Source organism: Littorina saxatilis, linkage group LG10 (assembly GCF_037325665.1).
Source record: "Littorina saxatilis isolate snail1 linkage group LG10, US_GU_Lsax_2.0, whole genome shotgun sequence".
Classification (NCBI taxonomy): domain Eukaryota; kingdom Metazoa; phylum Mollusca; class Gastropoda; order Littorinimorpha; family Littorinidae; genus Littorina; species Littorina saxatilis.
The window spans coordinates 24162236-24175313 of record NC_090254.1 but is presented as its reverse complement, the minus strand read 5'-3'; the positions used below and the strand labels follow the sequence as shown (position 1 = coordinate 24175313).

At 41.8% G+C, this 13078-nt stretch overlaps 1 protein-coding gene across 1 annotated transcript; it reads left to right on the top strand.

Moving 5' to 3' along the window:
* Positions 1-381: 381 nt before the first annotated feature.
* Positions 382-8397, top strand: LOC138978454 (60S ribosome subunit biogenesis protein NIP7 homolog). The gene is made up of 5 exons (XM_070351198.1): positions 382-541; positions 829-915; positions 3839-3980; positions 5530-5670; positions 7129-8397. The coding sequence occupies exons 1-5, from the start codon at positions 486-488 to the stop codon at positions 7246-7248; spliced, it is 546 nt and encodes a 181-aa protein (XP_070207299.1). The 5' UTR covers positions 382-485; the 3' UTR covers positions 7249-8397.
* Positions 8398-13078: the final 4681 nt, after the last annotated feature.

Below are 13078 nucleotides of genomic sequence, written 5' to 3'. Positions count from 1 at the left end.
AATCCTGCTAAGAATTGGTGTATGTTTCTTCTCAGAACGGCCTTTCCGTGACTTTTTTTTTCAAGCACTTACTTGTTTAGATCCCTCACGGGCAACATGCGTCTTTTCGGTTCTATGGTATAAGGTCAACTGCAATCCTCCGACTGGTGAGTCGAGAATCTGCGCGTCAATTCCACTGCGTAAATTCATTCCCTATCTTATATGACATATATTGTTTGCCTCTACTCTCTTGGTGTACCCAACCCTCTTAGCAGGCTCAGTTTCTTCCCGTTTTATCAAAGATCCTTCTTACAACGAATTATAATATCCCAACCAAAATCTTACAGTTCTCTTACACTCGTAACATATTAGGGTTATTTTCTGTAAAAAGAATTATTCTTCCCGAGTTCTCTCCCCTGTGTATGTGTCTCAAAGGGACGCCACTCTTCTTTACTTGTCATCACACGTGTTTCTAAAAGTGAAAGAACCACACACACACACAAATCATGCGGCCTCTTACAGAAGAAGAAACAAAAACCTTCTTTGAGAAATTGTCCAAATAGTAAGTATTTTGCTTTCGTTGAGATCATGTTTGACTACCCCCCCTCCCCCCCTCCTGAAATCAATAAATATCCGATTGAAAAGAACTAGAAGGGCTGAATGCTGAATGTTATATTTGTTAGGGTTTTGTTTCTACCTCTGCTAGTGCTAAATACAATATATTACAAACTACTTCATGTATCACCAAAAGGGAGTATTCATATACAATAAAAGGGGTTTGGCATACAAATGTGAACTGCAAGCATAAGCATCTTCACATGTTAATGTGTTTTTGTTGTTTCTTTACAGTATCGGTGACAGCATCGCACTGCTGCTAGACAGACAAGATGGAGCATACTGCTTCCGTCTGCACAAGGAACGGGTATACTATATCAGGTGAGAATGAAATTGAAGCATTTTAAACAAATTATGTTTTTCATTTCAAGATAGTTTTGTTCTTTTTGAGTCACTTGAGAAAAAGTGACTATGTAATCGGTCAGTGTTAGTCTGTCCGGCCGGCCGACCGACCAGCCGGCCAGCCGGCCGTCTGTAGACACCACCTTAACGTTGGACTTTTCTCGGAAACTATCAAAGCGATCGGGCTCATATTTTGTTTAGTCGTGACCTCCAATGACCTCTACACTTTAACGATGGTTTCGTTGACCTTTGACCTTTTTCAAGGTCACAGGTCAGCGTCAAAGGAAAAATTAGACATTTTATATCTTTGACAAAGTTCATCGGATGTGATTGAAACTTTGTAGGATTATTCTTTACATCAAAGTATTTACATCTGTAGCCTTTTACGAACGTTATCAGAAAAACAAGGGAGATAACTAGCCTTTTCTGTTCGGCAACACACAACTTAACGTTGGGCTTTTCTCGGAAACTATAAAAGTGACCGGGCTCAAATTTTATGTGAACGTGACTCATTGTGTTGTGAATAGCAATTTCTTCCTGTCCATCTGATGCCTCATATAATATTCAGAACTGCGAAAGTGACTCGATCGAGCGTTTGCTCTTCTTGTTTAATGTTATCCTTATTTGTCACTGATTCAGTGAATGTCTAAAAGGTATATGTCCAAACCTGCCTACCCTTACGATTTTGGCGTAATTTACTACGATTGTTAACCCAAACTACGCCATCACGCTTTCCACAATGGAAACTACGACTTTTAAGAAACCAAAAGTACGATTTTTCACATCTCATCTCGATGTAAATCCGATCTGTATTGTTGCTCTCGCAGAGCTTGCGTTTGCACCTGCGCGAGATCGTTTGGGCAATATCCAGTCATTTCCGGTCTGTTCAGCCACATACAAACAAGATAGATGATGCCGTTCGCATTACAATGAATTAGCGACGCGTTGAAAATCTGAGTCCCCATGAGACAGAAATACAAAGGCAGCTAAATGGAATCTTGGCCATGCCCAAGACCTTAATCAAAAGGACCAAAGCCGGGAACAGACTACTTCCAATTCAGTAGGGGGGCGACTATCCTCAACCCGGCGGGTCCCCAGGTGGCGGATAGGGGAACGGCCCCCAGATATGGGGGCCAGCTGCGAATATAGAATAAGCAGTCCCGGACCAACTAGCGGTGTCTCTACCAGGACGGGGTGGGTTGGCAGATGGCACTGACTACCCTATAAATGCCCTACGTGTCCGATGACGGTTACACCATGCGGGTAAGAGCCGCATTAAAAGCTCTAGCCCCGGGGTTTGACCCCCGGTAAGAAATCCCCCATGTGTTTCCAGGGTTAGGTTTTTGAGCCAGGAACTAAGGGCGGGGTAACCCCGAAAGAAACCTAAGGGCTGAAGTCGGAGGATCTGGGCCAATAGGCGCACCTTAACCAACCACAGATCCACGCAAAAACGCAAAATGAAATGTCGACAGTCCGAAATGCACGCGATGGTGCTCGCCCTGTGAAGTCCCGCCAGGCAGGTGCAGCGCCGGGCTCCATGCCTCAAAGGAGCCCAACCTCAGCTACTGGTGGTCCCTCCGTCCCAGCTGTCTTGTGGAGCCAGGGGACAGCCTGCGGGGGAGAGCAACTAGCCGAAACATCAATATGGCCACAAAGCTGAAGCTAGTTCCCTCCCCCCTATCTCCGTGTGGCAAGAATCAGACAGCAGAGCACATCCTGCAGGATTGTCCATACCACAGTGCTCTGAGGGACACCACCTGGCCAGAGGAGACAGCGCTACAAAAGAAGCTATACGGCCCCAGAGAGGACTTGGAGAGGACAGCACGTTTCGCCCTGCAGTCCGGACTGACGATCTAACAGCGAACGACAAGAAGAAGAAGAAGAAAAGGACCAAAGCACGTCTTGTGTTCCCTTTGCCACAGTGACTTTTCGTGTGCACACATTGGAAAATATTACTGTGCATAGCACATCAAGACAAATTATCACAAGGATGCAGTAAAGAGAGCTCGTGGAAACCAAAAGACAAAAGACATTCGAATTACCTGTTTCTTTATCAGGAAGTCTGAGTCGAGTGATACAGTAACAAAACTGGAGGGAGAAATTGTCCGAGCAGAAGTGACAATGTGCGCAATGATTGCCGAAAGGAATCTTGATTATACTTTCGTCCACCAGATTACTCTTTTTGGCTTGGCTCATTACACCTTGTAATTTTGGGGGTAGGCAGGTCTGCATGTCATTCCGAGATGAAAAAGACATGCTGAATGTGTAGGACGTCAGCCGGCCTTGTTTATTTCACATGACACATAAACTCCCTACTGACTATCCCCCTACCCTCTAAATTTCTGCTGATCGAACTTTGGAACCCCACATTCCACTCATGGAGTCTTTTTCGTGATGAAATTTGAAAAGTTGTTTTCGCCAAAGCTTTCTTTTCTCATTCAAGGGAGGTAACTACTCGATGCGTTTTCTCATTAATCGAATTTTGGGGTTAAATCTAACGGCTTCACTTGTAATAACTTGACCGGCTTTTCTCCCTCTGGATAATTGTACCTATTAACCTTATAAAATTGGCATGGAAGCATTTGATCAGTCTGGGGTTTATTTTGGCTGACGCCCGGCTGACGTTCTAACTTCTACCTATAGCTACAAGTATCAAAAAGTACACATTGCTTTCACAAGTTCTGTACCTGAGTTGCAGAATGAATCAAAAATAGTAAAGGGGTGTTTTCTGGGCATGCAGTTGACTCTTTTGAGGTATTTTTTTCTGTTTGGTTTTGGTTATATGTTGTCTGTGTTTTGTTTGGTTGGTTGTTGTTTGGGTGGGGTGTTTTTTCTCACACTTGTTTGAATGCATTATTGTTAATTCTGTTTACATAAGATTTCTTCCAAACTTTCTCTACAGCGAAGAATTGATGAAAAAGGCAGGCAACATAGCTGGAGAGAATCTGCTGTCATTTGGAACTTGTTTTGGCAAATTCACACGCAAAGATAGAAAGTTTATGCTGCATGTCACAGCTCTGGACTATCTGGCGCCTTATGCAAAAGTGAGTTTTAATTTTTATTTTATTTTTTGTTTAAAATAAACGTTGGCTTGAAGTGGTGTTGGTGCTAAAAGGATCCTGTTTTGAAGTTACTCATACGTTGCAGACATGCTGAAACTGTGTTCGAAACATAATAAGAAACACCCCCCGCGGGTTAGGGGGAGTCCCATATTGGTTGGGACGAGAAAGAATTTACCCGATGCTACCCAGCATGTCGTAAGAGGCGACTAACGGTTCTGTTTCTCCTTTTACCCTTGTTAAGTGTTTCTTGTATAGAATATAGTCAATGTTTGTAAAGATTTTAGTCAAGCAGTATGTAAGAAATGTTAAGTCCTTTGTACTGGAAACTTGCATTCTCCCAGTAAGGTCATATATTGTACTACAGTACGTTGCAAGCCCCTGGAGCAATTTTTTGATTAGTGCTTTTGTGAACAAGAAACAATTAACAAGTGGCTCTATCCCATCTCCCCCCTTTCCCCTATCCCATCTCCCCCCTTTCCCCGTCGCGATTGACCTTGAATGGTTGAAAACGACGTTAAACACCAAATAAAGAAAGAACATAATAAGAAACGAAATGAGATTTTGTGGTAAAACTTCAGATTGAGTTGTTTCAAACTGTAACATTCCTTTCAGCCTTCTTTAAGTGATTAAATGTAAAACAAAGAAGATAAATGTGTGTTTTTTGTGTTTTTTATTGATTTGATGTTACTTTGTTAGACTTATAAAATATGAAATAAATAACAAATTATACTTTTTTAGTATAATTTATGTTCTGATTACTTCAACATTTTTCTCTTTCTTTTGTGGTGCTATTATTCAAACATTGAATTTTTTTTCATATTTAAGTGAAAGGGAAGGAGGGGGGTTATAAGTCAACTTTCTCCTTCCTTCTTCACCCACTCCACCCACAACCATCTCTCGTTCACTTGGTCCATGCCTAATGTGTTCATATGGAGTGTCCCCCCCCCCCCCCCCCCCAACTTTTTGGTTTACATTGTACAGTATAGAGACATAGTGCTTGCTGCCTCGCGAGCCCAAGAACCCCCACGCGGGTTAGGGGGAAGAATTTACCCGATGCTCCCCAGTAAGAGGCGACTAACGGATTCTGTTTCTCCTTTTACCCTTGTTAAGTGTTTCTTGTATAGAATATAGTCAATGTTTGAAAAGATTTTAGTCAAGCAGTATGTAAGAAATGTTAAGTCCTTTGTACTGGAAACTTGAATTCTCCCAGTAAGGTAATATATTGTACTACGTTGCAAACCCCTGGAGCAACTTTTTGATTAGTGCTTTTGTGAACAAGAAACACAAGTGGCTCTATCCCATCCTCCCCCCCCCCCCCCCCTTTTCCCCGTCGCGATATAACCTTCGTGGTTGAAAACGACGTTAAACACCAAATAAAGAAAGAAAGAAAGAGCCCAAGAAAAATGTCCCTCTTTCTCTTTGCATCGCTGGCTGCAAAACCCCTCCTCCCAGACATCGAGGGTGTGTACTGAGTATAGTTACATTTAAAACTGTTAGTGTTAATGATGAAGAGCACATGTTGTTTCTCCAGTACAAGGTGTGGCTGAAGCCGTCAGCAGAGCAACAGTTTCTGTACGGTCACAACGTGGTCAAGTCAGGCCTGGGACGTATCACAGAGGGAACATCAGATCACCAAGGAGTTATCGTCTACAGTATGAATGACATGCCCTTGGTCAGTGCATTTCTCCCTTGGTCTACTCAGTCAACTGTAATGTTTTAAACATTTTTTTTTTTTAAAGTAGTGCTGTTTCTGTTGGAAAAAGTATTGTCTGATTGGTCCCTTTGGAATTACTGACAGGGGTGGTTTTATCGAATGGTGATCAACTGTCAGGCAGGTTTGAATGGCTCCCATGGGGTCGCCTTCACGCGGCGGGAGCGTTTAAACAGAGCTACCCCACCCCTTTACTTCTCTTCTTTTGTCTTATTTCTGCCTTACCAGTCCTTTCACCTATATTTCCTTCCAAGAAAACTCTCCCTACTATTCCCTGCAGTTTTCCAATTCTTTTCTTGTTGTCTTATTTCTACCTGACTGGATCCATCACCTTTATTTCACTTACCAAAAGTCTTCTTTTCCACATCCTTATTTCTCTGCACCCCGCATGTCGTAAGAGGCGACTAACGGATTCTGTTTCTCCTTTTACCCTTGTTAGTGGTTCTTGTATAGAATATAGTCAATGTTTGTAAAGATTTTAGTCAAGCAGTATGTAAGAAATGTTTAGTCCTTTGTACTGGAAACTTGCATTCTCCCAGTAAGGTCATATATTGTACTACGTTGCAAGCCCCTGGAGCAATTTTTTTATTAGTGCTTTTGTGAACAAGAAACACTTAACAAGTGGCTCTATCCCATCTCCCCCCTTTCCCCTATCCCATCTCCCCTCTTTCCCTCGTCGCGATATAACCTTCGTGGTTGAAAACGACGTTAAACACCAAATAAAGAAAGAAAGAAAGAAAGGTTTGAATCTACATGTAGATAAATATATTATTCTGGTCAGTGTTTGGTTATGTCAGTAAAGCGTGTCATTTTGGTGTTGTCATTGTGTTTCATTCTTGTATAAGAACATTCCTGTACTTTCCGGTTGAGGAATTTTTATAAATTCATTCTCCTGATAAGAGCAATAGAGAATCTCTAATGTCACCGGCATTATGTGCTTGCTACAGATGAACAGTAGGCACTGTACTGGCCGTGCACTATTTTTGTTGTGTTTAAGTAGTTTTATTATCTCAGAAGGAATCTATGAATCAAGAAACTAAAATTTAGGTGCACATCTGTGGCTCTTGGGCAGTGTTGCATGCACAATATCTTGTTCTTGCCATCTCTGAAATATCACAAGCACAGACACACACACTTAGTCTTAGATCCATTCTTATATATATAAGATTTGTAAGTTGTATGTATTATGGTCATATATTGAACTACGTTGCAAGCCCCTGGAGCAATTGTTTGATTAGTACTTTTGTGAACAAAAAACAATTAACAAGTGGCTCTATCCCATCTCCCCCCTTTCCCCGTCACGATATAACCTTGAACGGTTGAAAACGACGTTAAACACCAAATAAAGAAAGAAAGTTGTATGTATTCTTATATCATGTAAGTACAGCAAATCATGGATGATCTCCCTTTGTGTTGCAGGGCTTTGGGCTGGCAGCAAAGTCAACAGAAGCGTGTCGTCATGCAGATCCCATGATGGTGGTCTTGCATCATCAAGCTGACATCGGAGAGTACATTCGCAATGAAAATGCTCTTGTTTGATCATCTGTGCGCGTGTATGTATGTATGTGTGACCATAGACCATTTATCCTGGACCGCCAACTAGCTCTCTCTCCGCTCTTTCTCTCTATTACGAGGTAGCGGCCTCTCGCATTTAGGAACCTACGCTTACAAGCCTTTCAGAAATCAGGGGGACGTGATATCCGGTGTCGATTGTAAACATGGACGAAGTTGCCGAGGTAAGTTCTGAAAATGCTAAAATAAACTCAGCAAAAGTGCATATGGAACATGTTTTTCGATTTAGTTTGGAGTTTTGGAAAATCCAGTTCATTGTCACCTCCCATTGTCACAAATAACTGGAGCGTGCTTTCTTTTCACTGTCTTCAAATCGCTGGCCTTTCAAACCGGACTCCCGCAGTGGGGCACTGCGGTTATGAAATTAAAGGCCCCTCCTGTTTTTGGAACCGCAGGAGCTTTCTAGTTTGCTGTTAGGTAGATTTTTGGTTCCTCTTTCCTGTCATGCTCTCTTTTTCTTCATGAATTCTTTTCTTTTTTCTGCCTTCTTGCTCATTCACCTGTATTTTTTCCAAAAAACTCTTCTCTTGCCGCTTGTCTCGCGATTCATGTATAGTTTAATCTGTTAGTGTTCTGATGTAAGTCCAGCAGTAGATAGGTTAAGCCTATTTTAACATACTGGAAACTGGTAATCTTCCAGTAGGTATTAATTTAGTTTTACTAAAGCCTGCTGGGACACAAGTAATGGGTTAGTGCATTTGTAAACAGGAATCGCTTGACAAGTGGCCCCCTTCATCCCCCCCCCTTCCTCGTCCTGATATGGCTCTGCGTAGTCGGCTGGACGTTAAGCAACAAATAAACAAACAAATTTCAAACCGGACGCGACGCGCCCCTGAAAGTCGCGAGTCGTAACCTCGAAGTGTCACGTGACGAGTTGGCGGTCCAGGCTATTTGGTCTATGGTGTGAGTGAGAAGTGTTTGTGTGTGTGTGTGAGACAGTAATAAAGAGATATTGACTGTATGTTGAGGAAAGCCTGTCTTTTACATACTGTGTGAGTAATGGGGAGGAGGAGGGAGGAATAATGTGCAGGTGAAAGCACATTGTTTTGGTTAGCATGAGGAATGACATTGATGTAAGGAATGGTTGGGGTTTTTAAATAAAAACAAAAACTTGCCTTTTCTCTGTGTTTGTTGGAGGGTATGTGTCGGTCAGCTTGTTGTCGTTGTTCACAAGATGAATGAACAGCTAAAGAATGCGAGGTATGAGAGCCATAAAAAGAACAGAAATATGACTGCGTGTGTGTGTGTGTAAACTTTTTTATGGAAAAACTATCTCTCACACACGCACACCGTGTTGAAACGGATGCAAATGTAACAAGTCGCGTAAGGCGAAAATACAATATTTAGTCAAGTAGCTGTCGAACTCACAGAATGAAACTGAACGCAACGCAACGCAGCAAGACCGTATACTCGTAGCATCGTCACTCCACCGCCCGTGGCAAAGGCAGTGCAGGTGGAATTGACAAGAAGAGCGGGGTATTCGTTGCGCTGAGAAGGATATCGTTTTAACTTTCTGAGCGTGTTTTTAATCCAAACATATCATATCTATATATTTTTGGAATCAGGAACCGACATGGAATAAGATGAAAGTGTTTTTAAATTGATTTCGAAAAAAAAAATTGATAATAATTTGTATATATTTAATTTTCAGAGCTTGTTTTTAATCCGAATATAACATATTTATATGTTTTTGGAATCAGCAAATGATGGAGAATAAGATAAACGTAAATTTGGATCGTTTTATAAATTTTTATTTTTTTTTACAATTTTCAGATTTTTAATGACCAAAGTCATTAATTAATTTTTAAGCCACCAAGCTGAAATGCAATACCGAACCCCGGGCTTTGTCGAAGAGTACTTGACCAAAATTTCAACCAATTTGGTTGAAAAATGAGGGCGTGACAGTGCCGCCTCAACTTTCACGAAAAGCCGGATATGACGTCATCAAAGACATTTATCAAAAAAATGAAAAAAAATGTTCGGGGATTTCATACCCAGGAACTCTCATGTCAAATTTCATAAAGATCGGTCCAGTAGTTTAGTCTGAATCGCTCTACACACAGACACACACACACACACACGCACGCACATACACCACGACCCTCGTTTCGATTCCCCCTCGATGTTAAAATATTTAGTCAAAACTTGACTAAATATAAAAACGAGAAGAAGCGGGGTAAACCTCTTTTATCTGAAAAGAAAGGCAAACTCTTCATAACAATTTTGCTTTTATACACATACATTCTCAAAAGTGATTTTTACAAGCTCGTTTTACTGCTTGTAAGGCGCAACCAAACGCAAACATTGAATAATTTTGATTGATATAACGGATCGATGATAAAAGAACGGTTATCACTATGTCAACATTCACCTCCCGCGGGTTAGGGGGAAGAATTTACCCGATGCTCCCCAGCATGTCGGAAGAGGCGACTAACGGATTCTGTTTCTCCTTTTACCCTTGTTAAGTGTTTCTTGTATAGAATATAGTCCATGTTTGTAAAGATTTTAGTCAAGCAGTATGTAAGAAATGTTAAGTCCTTTGTACTGGAAACTTGCATTCTCCCAGTAAGGTCATATATTGTACTATGTTGCAAGCCCCTGGAGCAATTTTTTGATTAGTGCTTTTGTGAACAAGAAACTATTAACAAGTGGCTCTATCCCATCTCCCCCCCCTTTCCCCGTCGCGATATAACCTTCGTGGTTGAAAACAACGTTAAACACCAAATAAAGAAAGAAAAAATGTTAACATTCTTCGAACACGGAACATAATACATGTACCTCACAAAATGACAGACAGAGGTAGAGAGAGAGCCGTTTTAAAAGTTGCAAAAACTTAAAATAATGTAAAATAGAGATAAAACTGAGGTTCTCAAGGCAAAGATTAAAAGAGCTTCACACATGATAATAAAAAAAAGAATTTGCCATGCAACCTTCAGAATCTTCACTAATGAGGCAAAGTCAGTAAATGCACTTGTAATTGTGTTTGAATATGAAGAAATTCAATTGTAGTAATGGTTGGTACATGTACATGCATGAATGTTAATCTTTCAGTGTGGTTATGATATGCCCCAGCACTCTGCTCTGTGTGTGTGTGTGTGTGCACTTATTCTTTTTGTTTTATCATACTTCTAATGCCCCATAATGATTGTGACCATAGGCCTCACACATTGCAATCCTTATGCGTGTACCCGTTTTTCTCATCAACGCATATGCAATATCATTCTATCAGCATAATCTAATTTCCACAAAAAGATCATCATAATGAATCAAATTTGTCAAATAACTATATCAACATGGAAACAAGAAAATCTGAACATTTTGGATGAACCATGGCAACAATTGATGTTAAGACCTGAGCTGCTACATCCTGAGTTAATTCAGTGATACAATTAATTACTACATGATCTCAACTGCCAATGAAACAAACTCAACTCTTCGAAACTAAAGGACAAAAATCAACGCTGATCATGAACTAGATGTTCGGTCCTTGTGACTTAACCAAACATCAAACTGCTAGGTTTGAGCTGCCAGCTTGCTAGAATAAAATGGAAATTCAACAGCTTTCTGTTGGAGGAATGTTATGATACACACACAGCTTGTGCTGCTTTTACACTTTATACTTTTTTTTTTTTTTTAAATGGAGCATAATTATAAAGTAACGCACACATTTTTTATACATATTCCTGAAAATATATAATAACATGACATAAAATCATAGACAGACGGGCAACAACACATGCCCACAACAACCTCCCCAAAAGGACCCCTGTCAAGTTTTGCCATATAATTTCCCTATGCAAACAACTTCTTCCTTCATGGGCTAAAACTCCCAGGGCTTTTACGTGTATGACCGCTTTTACCTCGCCATTTAAGCAGCCATACGCTGATTTCACGGGATGTATGCTTGGAATTTTCGTGTTTCTATAACCAACCAAACTCTGACATGGATTACAGGATCTTTTCTGTGCGCACTTGGTCGTGTGCTTGTGTGTACACACAAAGGGGGATAAGGCACTTGCAGTTCTGCACATAAGTTGACATGGGAGATTGGAACAATCTCAACCCTTAACCCACCAAGCGTGGCTGAAATTCAAACATACGACCTTCCGCTTAGGAGGCTGCTGTCTTATCCACTAGGCCATTGCGCCCGTCGTGCAAACAACTGTTTTGGGGGAGTTATTATATATATATACAGGTCAGACTAGGTATGTTACTGACTGCGAGATCTTACAGGTTTCAAGGCATTTATTTACTGATTCTTGAGACTTGGCTGCAATGGTTATCTGAATTTACAGTCTGAGCAGGGTCAAGATATACACACCAACAGGGAAAAAAATTTAAAAATGTGCACAGCTGTTTGGTTTGAAACAACAACAATAAAATTAAAAATAACACAACAAAACATACTTAACTTTCTTTACATTAATAATCTCTCACCAAATTGGGGAGAAGGTATTTTCACCTTCTAACAAAAGGAATTTGGAGATCATGTACACTCTTCAAAAAAAGTTAAGGATCACTTTTTTACAAGCACGCCACACAAAATAGAGAAGACCGATTTCTGTCATTTTTTAAAAATTATATAATTGAACAACCAGGGAGTAATGACAAACAAAGCAAAGATCGAACGCGGCAGCGACAATTTAGCTAGAGTGTGTCAAACGTGACAACCCTTGAAAATGGAATTGTCACAACAATGTGAATCAGTGTCGATAACGCGTGTGCCCTCCGTTGTGTGCCAGGTATTGAACACATCGTTGGCGCATGGAGTGGATCAGGTTGCATATGAATGCTCTGGGAACTCCATTCCACTCCTGCTGGAGCTATTGCAGCAGTTGACCCAGATTGGCAGGAGGAGGGTGATTTTGCTGTACCCGACAACAAAGCTCGTCCCACATGTGCTCTATGGGGTTCAGGTCCGGGCTGTTGGCTGACCACAGCATCCTGTTGACCCTGGCCTGCTGGATGAAGGTGTTTACAGCTGCAGAGCAATGGGGAGGTGCGTTGTCATCCTGAAGAATCGCACGAGGGCCGATCGCTTGGAGGGCTGGAATGACCAGGGCTTGCAGGATCTCATTCTGGTAGCGGACACAGGTCAAGTTGCCCACTACATGGTACAGAGGTGTCCTTAGACGTGTGCTGATCCCTCCCCAGACCATCACAGAGCCTCCGCCAAAACGCTGTCGTTCCAGAACAGCGCCTTCTGCGAAGCGCTCTCCGCGACGCCTCCACACTCGGAAGCGACCATCAGCAGGTTCCAAGCAAAAGCGGGACTCATCTGTAAACAACACCTGAGCCCACTGCTGACGTTGCCACCTCACATGTTGAGTGCACCAGGCTTGGCGAGCTGCTCGGTGATTAGCAGTCAGGGTTGATCCTCGGACTGGACGCCTTGCACACAAGCCAAAGCTGTGTAAGCGGTTTCGGATCGTCTGACCACTAACAACAGTGTTGGTGGTAGCTTGTAGGCGTTGCCTAATGTTGTTTGCCGTAGCCATTCTTTGTTGCATGGCCTGCCTCTGAATGAAGCGATCCTCTCTTTGTGTGGTGACTCTGGACCGACCAGAACGTTGTCGTTCCTGCACTCTTCCAGTTGCGTGGATTCTCTGTTTTAGTCTGATGATGACAGAGGGAGCCACTGCAAGCCTCTGGGCCACTTGCCTGGCAGCAACACCATCTTGTAGCCATCCTATTGCCCTTCCTCTATCCAAATCGCTCAGTTTTCTTTGTGGGGGCATGTTGCTACTGTGCATAATTGCGTCAGCGTGTCAACCTTTAAACACTGACAAGCTGGTGA